This window comes from Kockiozyma suomiensis, assembly GCF_038497685.1.
Source record: "Kockiozyma suomiensis strain NRRL Y-17356 unplaced genomic scaffold V2V93scaffold_6, whole genome shotgun sequence".
Classification (NCBI taxonomy): Eukaryota; Fungi; Ascomycota; class Lipomycetes; order Lipomycetales; family Lipomycetaceae; genus Kockiozyma; species Kockiozyma suomiensis.
In genome coordinates this window covers 448,152-474,381 of record NW_027117669.1, presented here as the reverse complement: position 1 = coordinate 474,381, position 26,230 = coordinate 448,152, and the positions used below count along the sequence as shown (strand labels likewise).

Here is a 26,230-nt window from a genome sequence, read left to right as displayed (position 1 = left end):
ATAAAACCGTTGTGCCAGAGTCCAGAATTTCGTAGCTTAAATCGTTAACATTATAATCAAGCCATATCGCGAAGAAGCTTGACATCAATAATCGTGCGTAGCGTAATCTTGACATAAAGAATATCATATCGTTTTCGTAGAGCATCAAGATGAAGAAAAAAAAAATCAAAATTTGACCAATCAATTAATAAAAGTTCCCTTTGTCTTGGGAAGAGGTTTAGGCGACCAATGAATATGAGTGAGACACCAAATGCAATTATTCGTTTCAGATGCCAAATAGAACAAATGATACACCGGTCTAGAATACAAGATAACAGTAAACACAAAAAGTATTATTGCTTTTGTGTAACGGATATCAGGTTTTTTTTTGTGATAGGAGCCTCAACAATCATTGTAATCATCAAGAATTGCCATCACCTCGACCATGTACTAAAAAAGAACGAAAGAATAAAAAAAGCATAAACAAAAGAGAAATGCAGCTAAGTAACAAGAGCATTTTTACTCCAGTAGAATCTCATTTTGGATACCAACATTGCCAAATCCCGATTGCGGTTGCCCCAGTGGCTGTTGAGCCTGCTGTTGACGAACAGCTGATTCAGCTGCGGCCTGCTCAGAAGCAATCTGTTGTCTCGCAGTCAGTTGAATATCAGCCAACGAGATGCGAGCAAGCATAGCAGCCATATCTGGCATCGCCGGCACGTTTGAGGAGTTGCGGTGGTTATTGTACGCCGAAGAGATGCTGCTTGAGCTCGAGTTCTGATGTGCATACATGCCCCCAGAGCGATTGGATGATCGGATATCCGCAAAGGACTTAGTATTGCGTAGTGAGCGTACAGGTGACTTCGGTTTCGGAACGGCCGCAGCATGCTGAGGAGCATAGTCAAGTAACGCAGAGGCCGTGCTTGTCGGGTTCAAAGGCAGAGGAGCAAACACTCCTGACTGGCGCTGGCTAATTGGTGGTAGATTGTCAACGTCAGTATTCGATGTGCTCTGCTGCTGGTTAAGCATCTGCGTGATTACAGCCTTGTTTTGAAATTTAGGATTTCCTCGCTTATAAATCACCACACGCTCACCATCGGATGACGAGATGTGGCCGTGTTTAAAATAAAATGCAACTGAATGCACAGCACGACGAAGATTCTGCGGAAGATTCTCAAAGTTGAGTTCTTCAAGTGGATCATTGCGCTCGGTAAAGAACAAAACCTGATCATACATCCGGCGTACGGCTGCGTCATTCATGTTAACGTTAAGTTCTGCAGACCATTAGCATATTTGCCTTAAAATATCTAATGAATTGAAAATCATACTCTCTTTCATGCCACTCATGCTGTTCTGGGCAGGAGCGCTTACAATAGCGAACCCTTGCTGCTCACGTTGCTGTTGCTGCTGTTGCTGTTGACGATGTTGCTCCTCCAATTGCCCTCTTCTCATACGCTTCTGATGCTCCGCGCGGTCGCGCTCCTCTTTAGGCAGCATCTTTTTGTATTCAGCTCTCAGCTTGCGGCCGCAATACTCATAACCATTGAGGACAGCAATAGCTTTGGCAGTATCGGTAGTATTTCTGAAGTTTGCAAAAGCCAGGCCACGAAAGACACCATTGTCAAAGTGGTAGTTGAACGCGTAGGGAAGCTCAAGGCCAAGTTCTTTGAATAGAACATTCATGTCGTCAACTTGAGCCGAAAATGGAATGTTTTTGATGACGATCGCATTAGGGATGTAGTCATCTACCTCAGGATTCATAGATGAGGTATTAAACAAAGGCAAGGTGTCAGACCGCGTGGGAGAGATACTGCCAGGAGGCGGGTAAGCCGGCTGAGCAAGACGCGGTGCAGCCTGGAAATCGTTTGAAAGCAAAGGCGGGGAAGGCTCCATCCACTGTTGCTAGGATTAGTGATTCTTTCTGAAAAAAGACAAAAAGAAATGTTCAACTTACGTAGTTGGAAACAGGTGCCCGAAGATTCATGGGCATTGAATTCCAAACAGGCTGCTGTTGCTGTTGCTGAGAGGCGATGTGGACAGGATCGTAAACCGGTGCGCCCGTGTACATGCTAAGTCGATTAGCAGAGTCCAGGCGATATCTCTGAGACTCAAATCTGGACAGGTCAGCAAATGCATTGTTGGACATGGGATATGGATCATAATGAGTCGCGTCGTATTGGGGCTGCGGGTTGTGTTGCAAGGCAGCCGGGTAGTTAGCCGAATTGGCGATGACGGTACTATTTTGGAAAGTATCGAAATGACGCGATCTGGCCTTACGCAAAATCGGACGAGAAGCGTTCGATGACGGCGCAGTCGAAGCGGAAGAAGCAGAGGAAGCCGATGAAGGCGGGGTAGTCTGTAGGGGCTGTTGGTGCTGCTCGTCTGTGCGCCAGAGGGATGAAGCAGGATCAACAACCGCGTCGGAAGAGACGAGAGGGTAGACGCTGGCCATCCCTATCTGTGAGTAAAGCCCAAGAAGAAGAGAGATAGAGAGGAAGGAGGACCTGAGGAGGAGGAGAAGGGAGGATGAGGAGGGAAAAGGAATAAGAAGAGATGGAGGAGGTGGAATGGGTGCTGGCTGATGCGCGCCGCGGCGTGACAGGCGAAAAGTAAACAAGTGATACAGGCCCCTGTTAGCTTTGCAGAAATCGGCTCGCTACTGGTTATTAGCCATCTGATGCAGTACGCGGATATTACATCTGTATAATGCTACTCCTCTATTCTAGACTGAATTCTACGATCCAAACTTGCTGAGCAAGAGACCAGCTGGGAAGTTGTTTCGCAATGCACTCACACTCACGCAGTGAGCGGCGTCGCAGGAAGCATTCCAGTGACGATCGCTCTCGCTGTCAACGTTAGTCGTCATTCCATTCGAGACGAGCATTGCAACAGATATGATGATACTATTTACAGTGAAAGAAGCAGGACAGCTTTCAAATAGTAAGAGAATACTATAATTAAAAGGGGAAGTAGAGAAAAACTGGGATAAACCTTAGATCAGACGACTGACGTATATGTCTCTAATTCAGTGGCTCGCTTCGCTATCCTTTCCATCTCCTTTCTCGAAACTCAATATCTGACTCGACTGTTCTGGCAAAAGGAAGATGGCTAAGCAAAAAAATGAATCGCAAGTCACTCTTCTAGGAATATTACTTCCACGCCAGGGGACGAACCTGGAATCTCCCGCTAACTCGGTTTTATATTCCATCGTAGGCGGGCGGACGCCTTGCCATTGGGCCACAAGAAATGGGGTCTTGTTAATTCACGCCGTTGTCCATCGCTCGCGGCTAACCAGACTGCTCTTTCTGTATCACGTGAGTTGAATTTCCTTAATATTGAATGAAGCCTTATTGCTGTTGTTATATATCTTTGGTTAAGTTTTTAAATTTATTTTGGGTTGTTGCATATGCCATCAGAGGGTTCAGGCTCCAGCGGACTCCGTTCGTGCCCGTGACATCCCCGTTATGGTAGCGGTGTTGATAGCGAGTTTGTCTACGAATGTAGGTGTTACTGCTGTTGAACGCGTTCTCACTATGTGATTTGCGGAGACTTGGGCGCCCTCTGTTAGTCGGTGTCATGAGCCTCGACAGCCTGTACATCATGACTTAACGTAATGTTTTCGAACATGTCACTATTGGGTGGTGTATCGCTAGTCTAGCTTTTGTTCTAGGCTACAATTGGGATAGTGGGATTATTATCGAAATTGTGGTTGAAGACACTATGCAGATCATTATTGCTGCGACAGACGTTGGAATTTTCCTATGTTGTGGTGCACGTAAAATTGCATCTCGATGTATTTGTACTTCCGTCTTTTAAGTATATATCATCGTCGTCATCATTCTTCATATTTTCAGTGCTGTTTTTTGGAGGGTATCTGTGTCTTCTCTTATGGTCTCGATCGCATGTATCTTTTGAGTCTTCATGTTGCATCCATTCCCGAGTTATAGCCCTCTTTCAAGATAAAAGCAACCTTAAGATTCAGCTCATTACCTAGTGTATACCAAAGTACAGCAAACCATGGGTTATTTTTACAGATGCAATGCTCTCATGTGTACCTTTTGCTTCGCGACTTGTAGTGGTATCTTGCGACTTGTAGTGGATTGTGGACACAGGGTTGGGATGTGAGTTGGGAGATGTCTTAGTTTTTCTTGTAAATGAATGGGGTTCTTGTGAAAGGGGTTGAAGGCGTCGTTGCTATATTCCATTGTGCCTTTGCCGGAAGAGGAATTCTATGGGAATGAGACGACTCCTCGAAGCAAGAATGCAGCAGTATTAGTGAAGTTTTCAGCGATTGTTTGTTCCTGCTTTTGGTTCATAAAAGAGAGGCCCAGCTCCCGCAGAGAGGAAGAATACATAAAGGACTAAGTTGTTTCGGTATTTGAGTAATATGTTTTATATGTTTGATCTCATGCGAACTCAATTGTCAAGTTGCAGCACGTGGTTGGGATTTGTGAAATCAAGTGTAAACACTGGTATTCTTTTATTGTGGATATAGACCTAACCCGATAATATTGACTATATAGAGTGCCGCCCCCCTCGGCAGGCTTATGGTTTCCTCGGGCGGCGACAAGGATTTACTTTGTGAACGCTATATGGAAGCGTAAGGTAGGTCGCCGTACCCCGCTGTCGCTATTCTGAACCATGGACAGTGTATCAAGATATCTGTGCGAAATTTTGCAGAAAGCGTTGACGCGGTGATCTGCGTTAAGCTTTGAATTCCAGTGTAATGATCTCGATTGAATTTTTCAAGTCTCGCAGGGTATTACTGGGATGTTGTTTGCCAGCAAGTTTATAAAGAGCGCCGTTGCGACAGACTCTGTTCCAGAATAGTTGATCTCTGTTGAATTGACGAGTATTGGTTGCCGTTCTTGCTTATGGTTGGCTCTAAAGTGTTTGATCTCTTGCAGATGTAGGTGCTGATTGGATCGGTGCAGACTTGCAAAATTAATAGTTTATAGTACTGTCGTGTATTTTTCTTGGGAAAGACAAAGACAGGTGCATGAAGATAGACGTGATTTATCGATAAGAATTATGTCTGTCTTTGGAGGATATCCGGTTGATATCAAGATAAATAAAACTCGAAATCGCCCCTTTCTTTAAAAAATGGCTCGATTCAGTAGATTACAAAAGTAGCTTGAAATTGTTTGACTGTAACCGTTTCCACTTTATCTTCGCTCAAGGATCAAATTGACCATTCGTACCATGTATCTCACCGTTAGAAGCATACCAGAAAACAGAAGATTCGTTACTATGAATGGATTCATCAGTAATTTTATAAATTAATGAATTCAGAACTTGTTCGTTCTCTTTTTATCTTTCTTTGATACACCAAAAGTACAGAAATGTGAGTGAAGTAAGTGTGCAGCTTAGTTTTTGTGAATTTACTGAATTTGTCATATTGAATAACTGTCAAAAGTTGGCTCTGGTCTTCATGTATGAATTGGCAATCGACAGATTGATTGCCTTCTGGCTCAAATTGATTTTCTATGATAATTTAGTTTGATTTTGATTTTGGCGGCCCTTTTTTTCTATTTTTTTTTATTTTTTTTTCTCCATCAGAAGTTGACATCGATAGCACTGTCTGAAACATTGTTATAATTAATAGAGTGTATCTGAATAAAAAATCTCCGACGAAGCTTGATTTTGAAGTTTTTAAAGTAATAAAAGATCATAGAGATCCTAGCAATATACAACTCCATATTAGAAACTAAAGCGATTATGATAGTACGAATAGCAAACTCAGAAAGCAAGGTGACATATTTCTATACAGATGTGTGGACATTTTGTATTTTGATTCCGCCTTTTTTTTTTTCAGAGAAAGCAAGCACACAATCTTAAACATTTTGATATGGCGCAATAAGGCAGATGCAGATAATAATATGGTATATTGCAACTTGCGAATTAAGCCGTACGACATATAAAATATCCATCGGCTCTAGTCTACAGATTAAATAAGTTATCTGGTAGTTTCGCACATAAAGCAAGATACAAATATTGTCTTATACCGAAGCGCTCACTGAAATCAAAAAAGTAGACTGCATCAAAGACTAATCTGAGCAAAAGTAAAACACCGAAGAATGCAAGTATCAGGGACTACTTGCTGCAGAAACTCATCTGCTTAGACCATTAGTTATGTTCCTTAAATCACCACCAATCGAAAGCAGGACCAGCCGCATGACGTCAAATATTGGTGTTGTGCTCACGCTGTACGCTGTTGATATAGCGGGGAATCACCGGTATTATCCGGGCACATCGAGGTACCACGGAGCGAGAGAAAAAACTCACCACAGGAAAAGTGATATTCAAAATTCAAAATAATATAGACAACTGTCGAAAGAAGACAAAAAATCGCATTTAGTCTACAGAAAAATTTCACGGATCAAAAGACTTCTCAATATTGGGTGTAGGATAGAGGAGGTTCGAGAGTACATTTTCAGATGAGATTTGCGTATAAATGCTGCTTCATTTCGCCATCACACGTCACAGCGACAAGCGCGGGTTAGACAGTAGTCGGGGTAGCTATCTAGTCCGTATTTAAAACTAGATAAGATCTCAATTAAACAGACAGACGCAGCATCTGTACAGCGTATATACCTATCGTGTAATCACATATATTGTGCCGCAATTTGAATCAAGCTACAACCCAGGTGCTTACAGTAATCTTGAAATGCCGAGAGAAAGAAGATAAGGTCGTGGACCAGAAGAGCTCCGATGTGGTTTAGGTTGACCCTGTCTCACTCTGATAAGCTCTTTGCTTCAGAATTAGCGCCTCGCGCGCCACGTTCGCTCTCGGACCCCCGCCAGGCCAGTTATGATCTCTCGAATACAGGCCGGGATCTGCTTCATTGGCTTTGTTTTGATCTCTCATGACTGTATTGCTGCCCTCTTTCTGGATCTATTACTGTAAGGCTTCCATGGAGGTAGAGAAAGCTATGGCTTGTATTGGCCCCCACATGCTCCTGTGGCTGTACGAGCTGCAGCTGAGGTTTATCGGCAAGTTTTTGCGGATTTGCACCGCCAGCCCGCCGGCATCTGACACTCTTCAATTCAGCGAGATTCTTTCGCTAGCTTAGGTACCGCAGAAGATCAGCAATTGACTTTACTAGGTTGAAGCTTAATATTGACGACGAAGTGGACCTGTTTGCATCATTTCAATCTTGCGTACTGAGACGGCAGAGCCTAATATTTCTTGACTTCTTGATGTGTAATTCATATTCTTGAGAGGTTCAATTGGGATGGAACTTTTAGATTATCATTTAGTCGCTGTTTTTATCGGCGTCTATTTTTTGACAGAGATAAGGTCTTGACTTAGTTTTTAGATACCTAAAAGTAATTATCTGCCTGTCCAGTCGTGCCGTTTCGACAGGGCACCTACGACTCATTGCTGCACTATGCAACTAGCGTATCTTTTTTATGGGTCCTTAGCTATCACAGATTGTACCATATTGCTAGATTTGATTGGAGGAATTGCAGCCCAAATGCATGAATCGATCTCGCTATCGCGGGAACGTTATATAGATACCGCACAATTCCCTCCGTTGTTGCTGCCATCTCACTCTCTCAATCATACGTTTTTATGTAACTAATCGAAGATGACTTCTTTTGACGAGAAAATGGCCTCGAAGGTCCCGGTGACCGTCTCCGAGATCACGTCTGAGAGCGACCTTGACTTCAGTGGAGATGCATACCATGAGAAGCTCGCCGCCTCGGTGCGTGCAAGATCTTTGGATTTCGACATTCAATCGCTGGATCCACGACATCGTGACCAAGTTGTTTCGCGTCTCAAGATGATGAATGGTACTGGTGACACCGGTGATGAAGATCCATTTGCGGATCGTGCGTCGCATTACTTGTACGAGAAGCTGCTTGAGACATCTCTTGAGGACGCGCTTGAGATTCTTAGGCATGCCATTGAGTATCATTACGGAGATGTCAATTTTGATGATAAGACTTATGAACGAATCAAATTGCTCGTCGAAGGGCCGGAGGCCTATGGAGGCGATATTGAGTCGTACGAGCTCGACGCACGCCTTGAAGCAGTCGTTATCCATTATCATTCTCCTTACCCCGAGGTACGCGCTGTCACTGATCCATTCGACGATCCAACTATTCCTGTCGAGACTATTCGCGCCTATTTAATTGGAAGCTTTTGGGTTGCTGTCGGCAGTTTTATCAATGAGTTCTTCACTTTTCGTCAGCCGACGCTAAGTTTAAAATCCACCGTCATTCAATTATTGGTATTTCCAACTGGTAAGGCCTTTCAGCTGCTTCCAGACTGGGGGTTCTCGTTTCGTGGTACCCGATACTCGGTTAACCCTGGACCGTGGAGTATCAAAGAGCAAATGTTGGCTACCATCATGGTGAATGTGGGGTCTCAGTCTTCCAACTGGATGAGTATGGTCGTCGCGCTAAAGCATCCGCTGTTTTTTGACTACAAATGGGTTGACTTCGGATTTTCCTGGACGATGAACTTTGCGTCTTTGTTTTTTGGATATGGACTTGCTGGTATAATGCGTAAGCTTGTCATTTTCCCCGTGAAAGCTGTGTTTCCTAATGTGCTGCCGACGCTTGCGCTTAGTCGTGCGCTTGTGGTCAAAGAGACTAAGACTTCTGTCCATGGCTGGACTATTTCGCGTCAAAAGCTGTTTTATGTTATTTTTTCAGCCTCATTTTTATACTTCTTTGTGCCAACATTTCTGTTCAAAGCACTCAGTGTTTTCAACTGGATGACATGGATCGCGCCAAAGAATAAATTGCTTGCGATGGCGACCGGTTCATATCTGGGACTTGGTGTAAACCCGCTTCCTACATTTGACTGGGCTGTAATCAATTATGGGCAGCCGTTAGTTTACCCTTTCTATGCGTTCATGAACAAATTTACGGGAGTTTTGTTGACGGGCATTGTGATGGTTATCCTGTACTGGCGCAATCATCGCTGGACGGCATTTTTGCCAATGAATGTCAACAGTATCTACGACTCAAGCGGCAAAACGTACAATTTGACGAGAATCATGGATGAAAACAACAAGTTCTCGGAGGAACTGTATGAAAATTACTCTGCGCCATACATGTCTGCTGGTAATCTAGTTGGAACGGGCGGTCTCTGGGCGGTTTATACCTGCACGTTCGTATATGTCTGCATTTCTGAGCACAAGCTTCTATGGGAGACACTCCAGATGATGTGGGTATCAATTCGACATCCGCGTCGCAGTGCTCTTCAGGAATTCGATGATCCTCACTCAAAGCTCATGTCTGCCTACGAAGAGGTGCCTGATTGGTGGTATGTGGCATTATTTTTTATTGGAATAGGCACTGGATTTGCCGCAATCTTTGCCTGGCCGACGACTGTGCCAATCTGGACTGTTATTGCAATTTTCCTGTTCAATATTGGTATGCTAATGCCTACGCTCGTTGTCTTGTCACGTACTGGATATTCTATGGGATTTGGCGCTTTTTCAGTCATTCTGGCTGGATACATGGATCCCGGTAATCCAGTGACAAATATCGTCATTCGCATGTGGGGATACAATATTGACGAGCAAGGCGAGAGCTTCGTCGGCGATCAAAAGATTGCTCACTATGCGCGCATTCCGCAGCGGGCGACATTTCGCGCTCAGTGTCTTGCCACACTGATTCAGTGTTTCTGTTCTGTGGGAGCCGTGCAAGCGTTGTTTAGCTCTGTGACAGACTTTTGCAGTCCTACACAGAAAGATAAGTTTGTGTGCGCGTTCCCGAGAACGGTGTACTCAGATGCAATTATGTTTGGTGTTATTGCTCCAAAACGTGTACTTTCAGATGTGTACCCTGCGTTGAAGAATGCATTCTGGATTGGCGCTGTAATTGCGGTGCCGTTTGGATTGCTAAGATTGAAATACCGGAATCGCTATAAATGGTTTGACTTATCGCTGATCGGATACGGTACCATTTTTTGGGGATCGACATACAATCTTGTCTACTACATTCCTGGATGCTACTTTTCTTGGTTTTTTATGTATTATGTGAGAAAGCGCTATATTGCCTGGTGGACGAAGTACAATTATATTCTCACGTCTGGTTTATCTGCTGGCATTGCGTTTGGCGGAGTCATTATATTTGCGGCGCTGCAGTATCCGCAGGTGTCGTTGCCATGGTGGGGCAATAGTGTGTATGCTGCTGGAGCTGATTTTGCTAGAGTGGCTGCTTTGAAGGACATTCCGGAGGAAGGATTTGGACTGCCTCTTGGATCTTTCCATTAAACAGCGTTTTGTTATTGCTTATTATCAGCAGAAAAGTCTATTGAATAATTGAAAGTAAAGATATTGATTTGTTTCTAAAAATAACTAGTAATTGGAAGTAAGCGGTTGGGCAAAGACCATTAAAATGCAGAATGTGCGAGAGGGAATCAACACAGCGTTAGGCCCCGTCTACAGAAAGAAAAAAACTTGTTCCAGACTACAATTACGGTAGCTCCACAGAAGACATTTAAAGACACCGTACTCAAAAAAGGCTGGAAAATAGCTCGGTCTTGCCTGATAATTCGCGTGCTAAGAAACAGGCAAAGAAGCCAGCTCAAAGCCGCCGTATAGAGGTAGACGACGGCTGAGCGAGGCAGAGAGGCGGGATATGTTTTCCGTTTTAAGTCTACGAGAATAGGGCCAAAGTGTAAGCGAGGCGGAGAAGGGTTAAGGAAGAGACCATGGACAGAATGATGCTTAGAAATCAGTGTATTGCCGTTGGACGCTGCGAAGAAGCAAAGATAGAGAAGAGTGTGCGAAGATAGATGGGTGAGTGTGCACACGAGGCCCTTTCCGGGCTTACACACGAGAGAATGAGGGCACAGAGAAGAGAAAAAGTAGAGAAAAGCAGTCACGGGGTAGACCGGCGCCGGGCGGGAGAGACCGGAGAGGACCGGCGTCGTCCGAGTCATGTGACAGTCATGTGATGCATCCAGAGATAAGAGCCGGCCAGTCAGCGGAGCCGCGGAGTCTGCTTATACTCTGTTCACTGGCTGTATACTGGCTCTAAACTGGTTGGGTGCGCTGTGCCCGTTAGAGTGACAACCAATGGATGGCTGTCGAGTGCGCTATTTGCCAGAAGGTACTGTTTTGTTGTGGGTGGACATAATCCGTAGTGATTTTGGTGAACGATGTCGTCTAATAAGTCTGGCGCTATTGGCGCGATTCGCTGTGCTAGTGCTGTTTGTGGACTTACGCAGCCGATACCGCAGATATGCCAGCTGTCGCAAATTCCTAGCAAAATCTTCTAGTCTGCCGTCTGCCGGGCGCTTTTCGTCTTCTGCTCTCGAAAGCTGATGGGCTCCGTAGAATTGCCACCAGCGCGTATTGCCAAGTGCTCGTAGACCACGCCAAAGTCGTGAGGCCGGTATCGACGGCCACCGGTGCTGAGCCGGCCCCGAGAGCTAAAGCAGGTCAACTGATGGCCTTATCATGGAGCAGATCGCACAGCCTCTAAACGTGCTTTCTCCCGTACTTTGATATCCAGTATTGCGATAGCTCTGGCAGGCACTTGCTTATATGAACGACTCATTTTTTTTCGCCGCCCGCTCGTTCTTCTTCTTGCCCCGCCCGCCTTTTTTTCTTCTTCCTCGCCCACCCTCTGTCTCGCTCCCTCTCCTTCAAAACACACCTTCCCCAGTCTCTGCCATCTTCCTGTGCTCCAGTCTAGCAGGCTGCGAATTCAAGCCTAACCGTTTGCTCCCCTGCTCTACGCCTGCCGCCGACTTGTAAGTTGTTCCTGCTTCTTGGCCGAAGTGCTCTGCTCTGCCTTTTTTTTTTTAGAGCATTCACTGTCGCTTGCATATCCACCTTATGTAGATCGCTCTGCATGTTTCCATCTTATAAGCCGGTTCTAAGCTCTCTCTTTCCTTATCTGATCCTAACTTCTTTCCTTATCTTGCAGACAATGGGCCATGGAGTGACCTCCTCTGCGCCTTCCGCGGCCGACGTGCCCGTGGTCGACGACTACACGCCTTCCGCCTATCCCTACCCCGAGGTCGCTGACCCTGCCAATAAGTCCTGGGCTGGTACTATCCCCACCAAGCAAGGTCTTTATGATCCCGAATTCGAGAAGGACGCTTGTGGTGTTGGTTTTGTGTGCAACATCAAGGGTGTAACCTCGCACAAAATTGTCTCTGATGGTATGTCATTGCCTACCCGCCTAATCGCCGATAATCAATCTTTTTATCTGCCATTATTTTTACCTCATTATATGCATTCCTATCTATCCATTCTCGATCGTTTGCTAACTCTCCTTCTCTACAGCTAAGTCTCTTCTTTGCAACATGACGCACCGTGGTGCTGTCGGCGCCGACGCTCGCGATGGCGATGGTGCCGGTGTCATGTGCTCGATTCCGCATGCATTTTTCGTCAAGGAGTTTGAGATTCCCTCCGGTCTCAAGCTCCCCGCCCTTGGCCAATATGCCACCGGTAACCTCTTCTTTAAGTCCGACCCTGAGGTCCTCGCTCAGTCGCGCGCCACTTTCGAGACCATCGCCAATGAACTCGGTCTCCGTGTCCTCGGCTGGCGTGCAGTCCCCCGTGATTCCTCCATTCTCGGCCCTGCTGCTCTCTCGCGTGAGCCTCTCATCCTCCAGCCTTTTGTCGTCCTGCGTTCCTTCTACGGCGACGAGACCACTGAACCCCAGGGTTCAGAGTTTGATGCTAAGCGTTTCGAGCGTCAGCTCTACGTCCTTCGCAAGCGTGCAACCCACACTATCGGCCTTCACAACTGGTTCTACATCTGCTCGCTCTCAAACAAGAACATCATCTACAAGGGTCAGCTCGTTCCCGTTCAGGTCTACAACTACTACCACGACCTTCAGAACGTCGATTTCGAGGCTCACTTCTGTCTCGTCCACTCGCGTTTCTCAACCAACACCTTTCCTTCTTGGGACCGTGCTCAGCCTCTGCGGTGGGCAGCCCATAATGGTGAAATTAATACTTTGCGCGGAAACAAGAACTGGATGCGCGCTCGTGAGGGTCTTATGCGCTCTGATCTCTTCGGTGACGAACTCGAGCAAATGTACCCCATCATCGAAGAAGGTGGCTCTGACTCCGCCGCTTTCGACAACGTTCTTGAGCTCCTAACTATTAACGGCGTTCTCTCTTTGCCTGAGGCTGTTATGCTCATGGTCCCCGAGGCCTGGCAGACTAACCCCGACATGGACCCCAAGAAAGCTGCTTTTTACGAGTGGGCTGCCTGTCTTATGGAGCCTTGGGATGGTCCTGCGCTTTTCACCTTCGCTGACGGCAGATACTGCGGTGCTAATCTCGATCGTAATGGTCTGCGCCCTTGCCGTTTCTACGTTACTGATGACGACCGTATGATTTGTGCCTCTGAAGTTGGTACCATTCCCGTTGAGTCTGAGAAAGTAATTCAGAAGGGTCGTCTTCAGCCCGGTCGTATGCTTCTCGTTGATACTCTTGAAGGTCGCATCGTCGACGACAAGGAGCTCAAGAATAACATTGCTTCTCGCTTCGACTTCAAGGGCTGGATCCAGGCCAACCTTCTTACTGTTCCCTCGATTGTCGAGAAGGTCTCTGCTCAGTCGATCTCAATCGAACCCATCATTGACTTCGCGGTTAAGGTCCAGAACGACCCGCGTCTGCTCGCCAATGGATACACTTTCGAGCAGGTCTCGCTTCTACTTGCTCCCATGGCTTCTGATTCCAAGGAGGCTCTCGGATCGATGGGTAATGACGGTCCGCTTGCTTGTCTTGCTCAGGCGCCGCGTCTCATGTTCGACTACTTCCGTCAGCTCTTTGCGCAGGTTACTAACCCGCCTATCGATCCTATTCGTGAGGCTATCGTCATGTCACTTGACTGCTACGTCGGTCCTCAGGGTAACGTTCTGGAGATGAAGCCCTCGCAGTGCAACCGTCTCTACATGCCTTCGCCTGTGCTAAACTTGAAACAGCTCGAAGCAATTAAGAATATCTCAAAGGCATACCACAACTGGTCGATCGGTACTATCGACATTACCTTTGATCGCTCGGAGGGTTTGTTGGGTTATGAGCGCGCTGTTGATCGTATCTGCAAGGAAGCTATCCAGGCTATTGAGGCTGATCACAAGATCATCATGCTCTCCGACCGCAACGTCTCTGCTTCGCGTGTCTCTGTTTCGAGTTTGATTGCCTGTGGTGCTGTCCACCACTACTTGGTCAAGTCGAAGTTACGTTCGACTGTCGCCTTGTTTGTCGAGACCGCTGAGGCTCGTGAAGTTCATCACCTCTGCGTCTTGCTAGGATATGGTGCCGATGCCATCATTCCTTATCTTGCATTCGAGACTCTCTTGCGCATGAACCACGAGAATTTGCTGCGCAAGGCTCTCACTGATGATGAGGTTATCGACAACTACATCCACTCTTGCGACAATGGTATCCTCAAGGTCATGTCGAAGATGGGTATCTCGACTCTGCAGTCCTACAAGGGTGCCCAGATTTTCGAGGCTCTTGGTGTTGATAACTCGGTTGTTGACAAGTGTTTCGTCGGTACTGCTACTCGTATCAAGGGTATCACTTTTGAGTACATTGCGCAGGATGCTTTTGCTTTGCATGAGCGTGGTTACCCGTCGCGCGAGGTTATTCGTCCTGAGGGTCTCCCCGAGTCTGGCGAGTACCACTACCGTGACGGTGGTGATGCGCATATTAACGATCCTGTTTCGATTGCCAACATTCAGGACGCCGTGCGCACAAAGAATGACAAGTCTTATGAAGCCTACTCGAAGGCTGAATATGAGCAGATTAAGAACTGCACTCTTCGTGGTATGCTTGACTTTGACTACGAATCTTCCACTCCGGTTCCGATTGATCAGGTTGAGCCTTGGACCGAAATTGTGCGGAGGTTCGTCACCGGAGCAATGTCTTACGGTTCAATCTCAATGGAAGCGCACTCTACCCTTGCCCTTGCCATGAACAGATTAGGAGGAAAATCGAACACTGGTGAAGGTGGTGAGGATGCTGAGCGCAGCCAGCGCATGGCCAACGGTGACACCATGCGCTCTGCTATCAAGCAGGTTGCTTCTGGACGTTTCGGTGTCACTTCATACTACTTGTCTGATGCTGATGAACTTCAGATCAAGATGGCTCAGGGAGCTAAGCCGGGTGAGGGTGGTGAGCTACCTGGATACAAGGTGTCTGACTCGATTGCAAAGACTCGTCACTCTACGCCGGGTGTTGGTTTGATCTCGCCTCCCCCTCATCACGACATTTACTCGATTGAAGACTTGAAGCAGCTTATCTATGATCTGAAATGCTCTAACCCGCGTGCTCGCGTTTCAGTCAAGCTTGTTTCAGAGGTTGGTGTCGGTATTGTTGCTTCGGGTGTCGCCAAGGCTAAGGCTGATCATGTTTTGATTTCAGGCCACGATGGTGGTACTGGTGCCGCCCGGTGGACTGGCATCAAGTACGCAGGTCTCCCTTGGGAGCTTGGTCTTGCCGAGTCTCACCAGACTCTTGTCCTCAACGATCTCCGTGGTCGTGTTATTGTGCAGACGGATGGTCAGCTCCGCACTGGTCGTGATATCGCTATCGCGTGCTTGCTCGGTGCCGAAGAGTGGGGTTTTGCCACTACCCCTCTGATCGCCATGGGTTGTATTATGATGCGGAAGTGTCATCTCAACACTTGTCCTGTCGGTATCGCCACTCAGGATCCTTATCTCCGCAAGAAGTTCAACGGTACCCCCGAGCACGTTATTAACTTCTTTTACTACATTTCCAACGAGCTCCGTGGTATCATGGCTAAACTTGGTTTCCGCACTATCGATGAGATGGTTGGTCGTGCCGAGAAGCTCAAGGTTCGCGAGGATCTTCGTACCACCAAGACTGCTAACATCGATCTTTCTCCCTTGCTCACTCCCGCGCACGCTCTCCGTCCTGGTGTAGCCACTCGCAATGTTCGCAAGCAGGATCACCATCTGTATGACCGTCTCGATAACAAGCTTATTGACGAGGCTGAGGTCACACTCGAAAAGGGCTTGCCTTCCAAGGTCGAGTGCGAGATTCTAAACACAGACCGTGCGCTTGGTGCTACTCTCTCTTACCGTGTGTCGCGCAAGTTTGGCGAGCAGGGTCTCCCTACTGATACTATCCACGTCAATGTTACCGGCTCGGCTGGCCAGTCGTTTGGTGCCTTCCTTGCTCCCGGTATCACTCTTGAACTCGAGGGTGACGCCAACGATTACGTTGGAAAGAGTTTGTCTGGTGGTCGTTTGATCATCTACCCACCTCGCAACTCTCCTTTCAAGCCCGAAGAGAACATCTTGATTGGTAACGTCTGCTTGTACGGTGCTACACTCGGCCAGTGCTTCTTCCGCGGTGTTGCTGCAGAGCGTTTTGCCGTCCGTAACTCGGGTGCTATCGCCGTTGTTGAGGGTGTCGGTGATCACGGTTGCGAGTACATGACTGGCGGTCGCGTTGTTATCCTCGGATCTACTGGTCGCAACTTTGCTGCTGGTATGTCTGGTGGTATTGCTTACGTTCTCGATATGGCTCAGGATTTCAAGGCTAAGGTCAATATGGAGCTTGTTGAGCTCTCTGGAGTTACCGAACCATCGGAAGTTGCCTTCTTGCGTGGCTTGTTAGAGGACCACAGACACTACACTGGTTCGACTATTGCCGACCGTGTTTTGGAGAACTTCAACCGCATTTTGCCTCGTTTTGTTAAGGTATGTCCCAATTTTAACTTTTTTTTCGGATATTTATCGTTATTGACTATGAATTTATAGGTTCTGCCTTTGGATTACAAGCTTGTCTTGGAGGAGGAAGCCAAGAAGAAGGCCGCTGCTCTAAAGGCTGTCGATCCTCTGACTGCCCTTGGCTTGTCGCCTGCTCCTTCGCCTGCTCTTGAGGTTGTCATGGAGGACGCTCCGGCGCTTGCTACTGTTAAGGATGAGCCCAAGCTCCAGGACCTTGAGGACTCTGTTCTTGATGCTACTGCTGCTGACCGCAACTCGAAGAAGCTTGTCGCCCTTGACAAGACTAAGGGTTTCATGAAGTACAAGAGAAGATCTGAGAAGTACCGCAACCCCAAGACTCGTACCAAGGACTGGGCTGAACTTTCTACTCGTTTGACCGAGGAAGAGCTCAAGTTCCAGACCGCTCGTTGCATGGACTGCGGTGTTCCTTTCTGCCAGTCCGACACTGGATGCCCTATCTCGAATATTATTCCCAAATGGAACGAGCTAGTATTCAAGGACCAGTGGAAGGATGCGCTTAACCGCCTGCTAATGACAAACAACTTCCCTGAGTTCACTGGCCGTGTCTGCCCTGCCCCTTGTGAGGGTGCCTGTGTGTTGGGAATCAATGAGGATCCTGTTGGTATCAAGTCTGTTGAGGCTGCGATCATTGACCGTGGTTTCGAGATGGGCTGGATCCAGCCTCACGTTGTTCAGCACCGCACTGGCAAATCTGTTGCCATTGTTGGATCTGGTCCGTCGGGTCTTGCTTGCGCTGATCAGCTTAACCGTGCTGGTCACTCAGTCACAGTTTATGAGCGTGCCGATCGTCTTGGAGGTCTACTCATGTACGGTATTCCTAACATGAAGCTCGACAAGAAGATTGTCAAGCGTCGCACTGATTTATTAGCTGCTGAGGGTGTCAAGTTTGTTACTGGCACCACTATTGGCAAGGATATCACCGTGTCACAGTTACGTGAAGAGAACACAGCTGTCGTTATGACTGTCGGTTCTACTATCCCGCGTGACCTCAACATTCCTAATCGCAACCTGAACAACATCATGTTTGCGATGCAATTGTTGACGATGAACACTGCTGGCTTGCTTGATGGCAACATGGACCACGTTGCTGAGTTGATCCGTGGCAAGAACGTTGTTGTCATTGGTGGTGGTGATACTGGTAACGATTGTATCGGTACCTCGGTGCGTCACGGTGCGAAGTCGGTCGTCAACTTTGAGTTGCTTCCTCAGCCTCCTGCTACGCGCGCCAATGACAACCCGTGGCCTCAATGGCCTCGTATCTTCCGTATCGACTATGGTCACTCTGAGGTTACTGCTCACTACGGTAAGGACCCTCGTGAGTACTGCATCATGTCGAAGGAGTTTGTCTCTGACGGTGAGGGCAATGTCAAGGTAAGTTTTTTCTCTCTGGTCGCCTTTCGCTGTTTGTTCACATTGCTAACTGTGATTGTAGGGTATCAACACTGTTCGTGTTGAGTGGAAGCGTACTGAGTCTGGTGGTTGGCAGATGGCACAGGTCCCTGGATCGGAGCAGTTTTTCCCTGCCGATCTTGTGCTTTTGTCTATGGGTTTCGTCGGCCCTGAGGCCCAGAATCTTGAGGTCAAACGTGACGGACGTGGCACTATCGAGACCAAAAAGGATGCTTCTTCGATCTATGAGATCGAGGACGGCTTGTTCGCTGCAGGAGATTGCCGCCGTGGACAGTCGCTCATTGTCTGGGGTATCCAGGAAGGTCGCCAGTGTGCGCGTGCGGTTGATCAGCATTTGATGCACTCTTCCAGATTGCCTGCAAATGGATCGATCGAGAAGCGTGATTACTTACTGCTCGACAGCCTCCACAAACCGGAGGAACCTAACGGAAAGCCTGTCGAGGTTTCCGTTTAAAGAGATTTTTTTTTCTCAAATCATATTTATGGTAATAGTGTTTTGGTGGTATCACAAAAGTTGTTTTTACATTCTTTCTATTACAATTATATTTTAAATGGAAAAAAAAGTTCTCATTGTTATTGTATATTTTTGTGCTATTTTTTTTTGGTCAATGCTGATTTGATGTATTTTGTACATGTCCTAATTGTGTTTATGATATTACACATATCTTTCTGTATAGTTTTGATGTTTATGTTTATTGAATAAAATTATAAATTATATTTTCCTTGTAGCGAGGTAGTTATTTCTAAAGTCAATGTGTGAAATGATTTTGAGCGTATTGACACAATGATGGTCAAGCATCAGCCGCAGACAGACTATTTACTGTGTGTATCGAGCTAACTTTACTCGACCACAATAAGCTATCATCTCCCCCATGACCACAATGGCCTGGGATGCCGGACAAGAAATGTTTATGCACAAGGTGTGAATTTTGATAAATGGATCTGTGACTATACGTGATTCACATTACTGATTGAGGTAGTAGCTCGCGGTAGTGTCTGGTGCATCGCAGGGTCTCGGGCTTGCGCTATCATGCTCGCTTTTTGCGCGTGGAGCCGATGTCGTACTTGTCGCTCGACGAGAGAGCATGCTCATCGAAGCCGTGGCTGAAGTTGAGGTATGGTTATGGAATTGAATGTATTATGTTTCTTATTTTTATTTTTGATAAGCTGACCTGTGCTATAGAAACATCGCGCGATGGAGTCACAGATTGTAAGGCATATAGTAGCAGACTTGACATCCTCTACCGCCGCCGAGAGCGTGATTGCAAACGCGGGACGTCCATCTCCAGATTTCGTATTTTGCTGCGCAGGAGGCTGCACAGCCAAACTTCTACTCGACACTACTGCCACAGAACTCCAATCCAGCGTCGAAATCAACTACTCTACCGCTCTTTTTCTCGCTCACGCGTCTATGCGCGCGATGGCAAAGTCGGGCCCGACGCAGTATAAACGCAGTATTGTATTTTTCTCCTCCGTCACGCATTTTTATCCATTTATAGGTTACGGATCGTACGCGCCTTTGAAATCCGCATTGCGCACTCTTGCCGATGTCATGCGCCAGGAACTTATTTCGTACAATATCTCTGTACCTGTTGTCTTTGCAGGAAATTTTCTATCTGAAGGGTACGCTCAAGAGAATCTCACCAAGCCAGCCATTACGCGAAAAATCGAAGGACCGAGCGAAGCCATTACCGCAGAAGCATGCGCCGAAAAGGTCATCAAGGGCTTGCTAAGTGGACAACAAATGATTACTACCGACACGATTGGATGGTTATTATCGGGCATGATGCTAGGTGCCTCTCCACGAAGTAACTATTTCTTCACGGTTATTTTTGGGATTGTATTTGCGTGGTTTGCTCCAGTTTTTGAGTGGTTTGTTGAGCGGGATATCAAGAATTTTTATAAAAGTGAATTGAAGAAAGTGCAGTCAAGTGAGAGTTTATCTACAAAACCTATGACGAACGAGTAATCTTTCTGCTTTTTAATTCTTTCTTGAGGAGCAGCTTAATTTGTTGTATATAGTCAGCCAATTTTTCGATGATAAATTATATTTTGCCTATCCAGCGTTATCTAATGGAGACCATTGCAATATTACTATTATTTAATCAGACTTTATGATCCTGCACACCAGTATCGTACATCAATTTAAACCATGAAAAGTTATACACCCTTCAGCTTGATCTTAATCTTGCTGGGCGGTTTTGTAACCGCTGCTGGCGTTTTCTCCTTGATCTCTGCTTCACTCTCTGGTACTCCTTCAGCTCTACCGTTTGTCGGCATTACTTCAGGCGCAGCGACTGCTAGAACAGGCTCCGGTGGTGGTGGCGGTTTTGGCTTCTCAACTCGATAAAGTTTGATTCTCCCATGTCCCAAGTTCTTTGCAACAACATGCTTTCGGTCTGGAATCTTCAAAATGACAATCTTCGTTGGCCGCAAATCGTACAATACCAAACAAATATCCAACACCATTCGCTTTTCCAACACACTGGCGCTCGAACTAGTAAGTATGCTCCACAACCCTCGTTTAAGCGTCTCATTTTCGCTAAACTGCTCCTGCACAATCTCAACACATCCGGCGATGTTCGACCGTCTGAACTCTTCTTGGCGAGACGCAGCAACCTCACCGCCAGTTTCTTCGACAATCATAAAGCTTCCTTGCGCTTGATTATCGTCGGCCTTCACTCCAGACTTTCGCATGCTGATCTTGCCCATAGACTCACCAATGAGCTTCAACAATTCGTAGCGAACAAACGCCGACTCGTCTCGCTGAGCAGTCGCAAAGACATATCTCAGCGCGCCACGATGCTCAGGTTTTCGATAAAGATCCGTGATGGACAGTAGTGCAGAAAAAGCAGCAACTCGTAACCGCTCGAAACGGCCCGGCTCTGTGAATGGAATCATATCAGTAGGTAGTAACTCAATAGTGCCCGTTTCCGCTAATCGCTCTTTGACCTAAACAGAAAAAAAAGAAAGTGAGAAAAGAATTATACAAAGAACAACCACAGCAAAATAGTCCGTTTACCTGTATAGCAAAGGTCGAAATAACATTTTGGTAACTTGGCATCCATCCATCCATATTGACACAGCGATCGATCTCCGCAATCGCCTTCTCAACAAACTTTTTCTCTGGAGATTTGTTCGACACTGGTCCTCCGAAATCAAACGAAAACTCAAAATTATATTCTGGCTCGCTCGACGATGGCTCTGAAATTGCATCGCAAATCGCACGCATGATACAGCCGACGTAGAAGCAATCAGAGTATAAGTTATTAGAATTCTCATTATATCGCAAGAGATCAAGTAAGAATTCTTTGACCTGTATCGATGTCCGACCGTGGTCATCTTTAACAGTTGCCAACGCTGACGGAATGGCCCGCTGCAGCGCGTAAGTGCCAAAGTCTGAGAAGTCATTCGCCTGCGGGATAAGCGAGTCTGGGAAACAAAATATGGTTTGAAAAGCTTTAAGCAGATGATAGCGGCCGATATAGTCCAACTCCTCTGTCGCATACCGCGCCAGAGCAAGTGCAGCCTCAACGCGAATACCGTAATAATACCGGCGGTCCATGAGCGTTCGCACCAGAATAGTTGAGTAAATCAGCGTTGGTTTTGCGTCGGCAAAGTATCGTATACACTCATACTGAGCCACCACGTCTCTGTCTTGTTGCAGCTGTGAAGCATACATATAATCCGGCTGGTTTATATAGACTACACAGATCCACTCAAAGTCAGAATCAACACGTATCCATTCAAATGCCTCGTTTGTCATCTGATCTTCTTGATCCGCAGTCCAGTCTGTTAGTCTCCACTCACTCATATCATCGTCAGTCGCCAATACGTCACCCAAGGAATGAAGTAAGACGTCATCAAGATCGCCTTCGTCCAAATGCTCGCCGGCGGTAGAAGCCACTGCCGCAGCCGAAGCCGCACCACCCTTTTGTCGTAAGTTACGCTTCAGGCGTTTGTACTTAGTATTATACTGAATATCGATTTTCGCAAACGAATCTTTGATATGCACGATGTGTTCGTATGGCGTACCATCTGCCTCATGAATTCTGATAGTCATGGGTCCTGTAAATGCCGGTCTGATAGAACTTCGCAAGTCGTTGCCGTACTCTACATACCGCTTCGCATCTTTTATGAAATCTTTCTCGTTCAAACTGGGGGTCTCAGACATCTCCACATTCTGCACCTGTCTAATACCCATCTCGATAAACATTTTTTTCTTGTTAAACCTCTGCGTGATACGAAAGATAGGATACCCACTACCATACACCCATTCCTGGAAAAATGAGTCTACTTTTACATGACTGACCTTTTCACATAAACGCTGAAAATGTGAAGTGCTTAGACTTGTCAGTTCACCCATCATAGCTTGTCGAAAAAGCTTGGGGATGACGCGCGTAAGGCCAAATGATACGCCGCTCTTTGTCAGTCGTCTGTCAAGAATGTGTAGAACTACAGGTGCTTTGAGCTCAGTAAATTCAAGAGTAGCGCGATCAAGAGGGTAGTCGAGATCAGGATGGCCAATTGGCGGTCGGCCGATATCGAGCTCACAAATTTTCTCAGCATCCTTTCGTAAGCGAAAACGATATTCATTATTACCCATCAGCTTTCTGAGAAACATGAATGATATGTATCGACTGATGCCAATCGTAACCCATAGATTGGCCCAGTTCTTAGGGACGATGCTGACGCCGGACCATTGAGCAGCCAGCTGAATAGTCAGATATTTTGTTATTGCAAACAGAGGGTCAATTACATCGACCGGGAACAAATGTCGTTCGCTAAGTATTGACAGACCAGCCAGTGACTCCATATTGTCTAGTGCGTTCTCCACAAAACATAGAGAAAAAGATCCAAATGGATATGAAGTGTATTCACGAACGAAATACTCCATCGCTTTGCTCATAAACATACACGTGTTGACAACATCTTCCTGCTTGCCAGGAAGAGCGTACGCAAACACATCAACAGTTGATGACGACGCCGCATGATGATTCTCTTCATGCTCAGATTCTTTAAGCGCCGACAGATTTGTCCGAATAAATGGTCCAATGGAGAACCCGACATGTTGTGCAGATACTGGACTAGGCAAATCAAATACAATTGTCTTTTTGCTGTGATCGGATGGATGAGTGGCTTCTTGCGTCACGTCACCAATACAGACAACTGCGATTTCACGTTCAAAATCCTCGTCGTCTCTTTCTTGATCAGCCCTTCCATATCCGTTTGAATAAATAGTTGAGGATGGCAAAGATCGGACATCTCCAATCGTCTTCGGCACTGTGATTACAAACTGCCAAGAACATCGTTCCCATAGTCCATCGACGCAGGGAAGCCAACTAGAAGTAGATATTCCAAATGGATTTGACGATGTATACACATGCTCGTATGGCTGGGTTTTTACTCGTTATCAGCTTCAGTCACATAAGGCTACAAATTGACACATACATGTTGTATACCCCTCTTAACAAAATTCACGCCCATCACAGGGTTTTCGAGCCTAAAATTGATTCTGACCGTAATGGGCATATACGGGCTATCTATATCGTTCCGTAAACTCATAACATCCGGCGATCCTAACCTAGAGGCGGCCGGCGATATCCCGATGCCATAATGCGCCGACGGAACGAACGAGTCCTGTGGTTGAATTCTAAAGGTCCGCGGAAGGTGGATAACCAGTTCACCACCCAATGATTCTGAAGTTAGAGGAGCAAGTTTTTCACTGAAGGCGTCATATTGGTGGACAGTGTGTGCATGTTCAGTGAAACGTGAGGAGGATGTTGCTAGCCAGAAGTCTTCGTAGTCCCACAACGCTGACTTGCCATTAACAAACGCGCCGGTAACCTCTTTAGTAGATAAAAAAAGTTAGACTTTCGTTTTATTGTATCGAATATAAGACTGTAAACGTACTTGCTTGTCGGAGATCAAGGCGAATGTCGCGAATTGCCTGATCTGAAGGCAAGATAGTAATTTCCGTCGATCCCTACGTCAAATTTTGTCAATGAGCTAGTCAAATCAAAACACCTGAGATAGTGTGTAGCCTACAGTAATTACACATCCTGCTAAATCGACATCTAATTGCACCTTTTGGTGCGCAGTGCAGAGAATAGAGTCAGTACAAACGGTTCCAGTTGCAAACTAACAAAGGGGGTACATATATGTGGAACCCGCGTTCAATCTTGGTAGCTTCAGGCATGTCGTTCTATTTTCATCATTGTCTAGTCCGATTCCTTTGAGCCAAAGACTGTTTGGTTATTGTGTGCAGCGGTGCCGGGAGAGCGGTGGTGTATATCTGCTGTCGAAACGAGCTTTGTCGTGCACTGATTGTGGTAAGTACCTCGCCGCACGGAAGGTTTTGACTAACAAAACACCTTGCCGCCTTGTCTTCCTTTTCCCCCTTCGAGCAGCCATGCGACTCGCCCGCAGACGATAAAGTAAAGAAGATACATCGACAACTGACTGAGTAATTGCACGGAATTGAGAGCCGAGTCAGCCCAATGACGCCTTTGCAGCGGCCGAAGCACACATTCCAACCCGTCGCCCGGAAGCAAGAGTGCCCGAGATGGCTTCAGCCACGATCCCAACCGCGGACCGAAAACGGAGGCAAAGCCTGACGAAATCTGGCAAGCAAAAACTTGAAGATACAAAAAATGACCAGAGAAATCTGCTAGATGAAGACGGGAAGGTTAAGAAGCGCTCCGAGCGGAGTCATCGCTGCCGATCCAGTTATGGAGGCGAAGCTGGCGACCTTGCGGTGGGAGACACTCGTGAGAATCTATTCTGGTTTGAGACTCTATCTATGTCAGGTACTTATTCTTTGCAATCTTTTGAATTTATTATAGTATTGACCGGCTTCAATTAGATCCGATCGACTATACAGCTCGTTTGCCAATTGTGGATGTACCCTTTCCGGTACAGCAACATGTGATTTTGTCTACGACTGATACGCAAATTTCAACACAGCCTGTAATCTCTCCGGCATCTCGCTCCCTGTCTCCTGAGTCACTTAAATTGCTGAATGACTCTTCAACAATTTCGACAAGAATTCGAACAGATCCGCTGTCAGACGAAAAGTTCATTGCTTCTCACCGACGAGGCGAGCGAGAAGAGCGTCATTATCAGAACTTTGAGCGAGATAAAGTGATGTACGAGAAACTTCGGTTTGAACGGCAACTAGATAGACTTAATGGTCATGACTGGATCAAGGTAGTTCTGTCAATGACACCAGTATCCAATCCGCGAGATGATACCGAGTTATCGACAAAACGTGATCGGCTAGTACTTGAACTAGAAGCCGTGCTCAAGAAGTTTGACAGATGGAAAGAGAAAGAGAAAAAACTGAAGTCTATGATTGTGCCCGGCTTGGCAAACCGCGATTTAGAAATGATGAAAGAGCGACTGGAGCAGAGAAAGACTGCACTGCGAATTCTCAATGACGATGTCTCACCAGCGCGTGCTCCTCGAGGTCGTCCCAAGCAGCCACGACAGCAAAATCTTAAAGCATGGATGTCTTCCCCTTTTACGATATCAGGAGCATCACAAGATTCCATTGTTGAGCGGCCACAAAATAAGCCTCGTGTTAAGAAAGAGGCATCCCCTAAACCAATATTTTATAGTAAACACAGGTATCGCAGTCCCCGCGCAGCTCCGCTGGCTTTCGGGCAACCGGTGCCTAAAATGTCTTATCGTCAGTTTGGCATTCCTAATGAGTGGGTGCAAAATCGAGAAAAGTTGCGACGTAGTGAGGATGCTATAAACGATATAGTGGAACAGGCTGAGGGAAATGAGAAGTCATGACTGCCGACCGGTCGACATTATAATGTCGCGGCAATGATTATGATTCAGTATTCTATTCTAGAACACTAAAGCTTTATCATCAGAGAGCTCGATTTGAAACCATAGCTTTCATATCCAGATTGAAATGTTACTCTACTCCAGTACTTGCGATTGATAAGGTGATATCTCTAGTACAGCGGATATCTTACAGCTACATATATACCAATTTTACTCAAAAAAAGCCATCTATAATAATATAATAATGACACTCATTTACATAACAAATCAACAGAAACATATATATAAATTTCTAGTAAGAACTTCTAATTTTCTGATTTTTTATGTCTT

General features: G+C 46.4%; 7 protein-coding genes and 1 non-coding gene across 8 annotated transcripts; 4 read left to right on the top strand and 4 right to left on the bottom strand.

Moving 5' to 3' along the window:
• Nucleotides 1-321: 321 nt before the first annotated feature.
• Nucleotides 322-2,757, bottom strand: V2V93DRAFT_224683 (uncharacterized protein). The gene is made up of 3 exons (XM_066907053.1): nucleotides 1,934-2,757; nucleotides 1,308-1,875; nucleotides 322-1,253 (listed from the first exon to the last, which is right to left on the bottom strand). Exons 1-3 carry the CDS (start codon nucleotides 2,429-2,431, stop codon nucleotides 499-501), a joined length of 1,821 nt encoding a protein of 606 aa, XP_066766135.1. The 5' UTR covers nucleotides 2,432-2,757; the 3' UTR covers nucleotides 322-498.
• A 374-nt stretch (nucleotides 2,758-3,131) lies between these two features.
• V2V93DRAFT_t29 lies at nucleotides 3,132-3,226 on the bottom strand. Its single transcript has one exon. It is a non-coding gene; the product is annotated as a tRNA-Arg (tRNA).
• A 4,366-nt stretch (nucleotides 3,227-7,592) lies between these two features.
• V2V93DRAFT_323851 (OPT oligopeptide transporter protein-domain-containing protein) lies at nucleotides 7,593-10,214 on the top strand (the record flags this gene model as incomplete). Its single annotated transcript, XM_066907448.1, has 1 exon — nucleotides 7,593-10,214. The coding sequence occupies one exon, from the start codon at nucleotides 7,593-7,595 to the stop codon at nucleotides 10,212-10,214; it is 2,622 nt and encodes an 873-aa protein (XP_066766134.1).
• Nucleotides 10,215-10,237: 23 nt separating this feature from the next.
• V2V93DRAFT_368847 (uncharacterized protein) lies at nucleotides 10,238-11,334 on the bottom strand. The gene has a single exon (XM_066909875.1). It carries the CDS (start codon nucleotides 10,883-10,885, stop codon nucleotides 10,361-10,363), a length of 525 nt encoding a protein of 174 aa, XP_066766133.1. The 5' UTR covers nucleotides 10,886-11,334; the 3' UTR covers nucleotides 10,238-10,360.
• Nucleotides 11,335-11,549: 215 nt separating this feature from the next.
• On the top strand, nucleotides 11,550-18,820 carry V2V93DRAFT_368845 (uncharacterized protein). Its single transcript, XM_066909874.1, has 5 exons — nucleotides 11,550-11,701; nucleotides 11,878-12,115; nucleotides 12,240-16,642; nucleotides 16,703-18,064; nucleotides 18,126-18,820. The coding sequence occupies exons 2-5, from the start codon at nucleotides 11,881-11,883 to the stop codon at nucleotides 18,555-18,557; spliced, it is 6,432 nt and encodes a 2,143-aa protein (XP_066766132.1). The 5' UTR covers nucleotides 11,550-11,701; nucleotides 11,878-11,880; the 3' UTR covers nucleotides 18,558-18,820.
• A 146-nt stretch (nucleotides 18,821-18,966) lies between these two features.
• V2V93DRAFT_368843 (uncharacterized protein) lies at nucleotides 18,967-20,182 on the top strand. The gene is made up of 3 exons (XM_066909873.1): nucleotides 18,967-19,023; nucleotides 19,087-19,218; nucleotides 19,287-20,182. The coding sequence occupies exons 1-3, from the start codon at nucleotides 18,976-18,978 to the stop codon at nucleotides 20,070-20,072; spliced, it is 966 nt and encodes a 321-aa protein (XP_066766131.1). The 5' UTR covers nucleotides 18,967-18,975; the 3' UTR covers nucleotides 20,073-20,182.
• On the bottom strand, nucleotides 20,134-24,486 carry V2V93DRAFT_368840 (uncharacterized protein). Its single transcript, XM_066909872.1, has 6 exons — nucleotides 24,265-24,486; nucleotides 24,152-24,203; nucleotides 24,017-24,089; nucleotides 23,555-23,952; nucleotides 21,126-23,498; nucleotides 20,134-21,055 (listed from the first exon to the last, which is right to left on the bottom strand). The coding sequence occupies exons 1-6, from the start codon at nucleotides 24,300-24,302 to the stop codon at nucleotides 20,264-20,266; spliced, it is 3,726 nt and encodes a 1,241-aa protein (XP_066766130.1). The 5' UTR covers nucleotides 24,303-24,486; the 3' UTR covers nucleotides 20,134-20,263.
• V2V93DRAFT_334806 (something about silencing, SAS, complex subunit 4-domain-containing protein) lies at nucleotides 24,471-26,200 on the top strand. Its single transcript, XM_066907712.1, has 2 exons — nucleotides 24,471-24,912; nucleotides 24,969-26,200. The coding sequence occupies exons 1-2, from the start codon at nucleotides 24,669-24,671 to the stop codon at nucleotides 25,901-25,903; spliced, it is 1,179 nt and encodes a 392-aa protein (XP_066766129.1). The 5' UTR covers nucleotides 24,471-24,668; the 3' UTR covers nucleotides 25,904-26,200.
• The last annotated feature ends 30 nt before the right edge of the window (nucleotides 26,201-26,230 follow it).

Excerpts from the sequence above, each read along its gene's own strand:
- V2V93DRAFT_224683 (XM_066907053.1), bottom strand. The coding sequence starts at position 2,431 with ATGGCCAGCGTCTACCCTCTCGTCTCTTCCGACGCGGTTGTTGATCCT. Across the intron at positions 1,876-1,933 it reads GGGCACCTGTTTCCAACTAC|TGGATGGAGCCTTCCCCGCC; the intron begins GTAAGTTGAACA and ends TCCTAGCAACAG. Across the intron at positions 1,254-1,307 it reads CATGAGTGGCATGAAAGAGA|AACTTAACGTTAACATGAAT; the intron begins GTATGATTTTCA and ends AATGGTCTGCAG.
- V2V93DRAFT_368847 (XM_066909875.1), bottom strand. The coding sequence starts at position 10,885 with ATGACTCGGACGACGCCGGTCCTCTCCGGTCTCTCCCGCCCGGCGCCG.
- V2V93DRAFT_368845 (XM_066909874.1), top strand. The coding sequence starts at position 11,881 with ATGGGCCATGGAGTGACCTCCTCTGCGCCTTCCGCGGCCGACGTGCCC. Across the intron at positions 16,643-16,702 it reads TTTTGCCTCGTTTTGTTAAG|GTTCTGCCTTTGGATTACAA; the intron begins GTATGTCCCAAT and ends ATGAATTTATAG. Across the intron at positions 18,065-18,125 it reads ACGGTGAGGGCAATGTCAAG|GGTATCAACACTGTTCGTGT; the intron begins GTAAGTTTTTTC and ends CTGTGATTGTAG.
- V2V93DRAFT_368843 (XM_066909873.1), top strand. The coding sequence starts at position 18,976 with ATGACCACAATGGCCTGGGATGCCGGACAAGAAATGTTTATGCACAAG. Across the intron at positions 19,024-19,086 it reads AAGAAATGTTTATGCACAAG|CTCGCGGTAGTGTCTGGTGC; the intron begins GTGTGAATTTTG and ends TTGAGGTAGTAG. Across the intron at positions 19,219-19,286 it reads AAGCCGTGGCTGAAGTTGAG|AAACATCGCGCGATGGAGTC; the intron begins GTATGGTTATGG and ends CCTGTGCTATAG.
- V2V93DRAFT_368840 (XM_066909872.1), bottom strand. The coding sequence starts at position 24,302 with ATGCCTGAAGCTACCAAGATTGAACGCGGGTTCCACAT. Across the intron at positions 24,090-24,151 it reads TAGCAGGATGTGTAATTACT|GGATCGACGGAAATTACTAT; the intron begins GTAGGCTACACA and ends AATTTGACGTAG. Across the intron at positions 23,953-24,016 it reads CCTTGATCTCCGACAAGCAA|AGGTTACCGGCGCGTTTGTT; the intron begins GTACGTTTACAG and ends TATCTACTAAAG.
- V2V93DRAFT_334806 (XM_066907712.1), top strand. The coding sequence starts at position 24,669 with ATGGCTTCAGCCACGATCCCAACCGCGGACCGAAAACGGAGGCAAAGC. Across the intron at positions 24,913-24,968 it reads TGAGACTCTATCTATGTCAG|ATCCGATCGACTATACAGCT; the intron begins GTACTTATTCTT and ends GGCTTCAATTAG.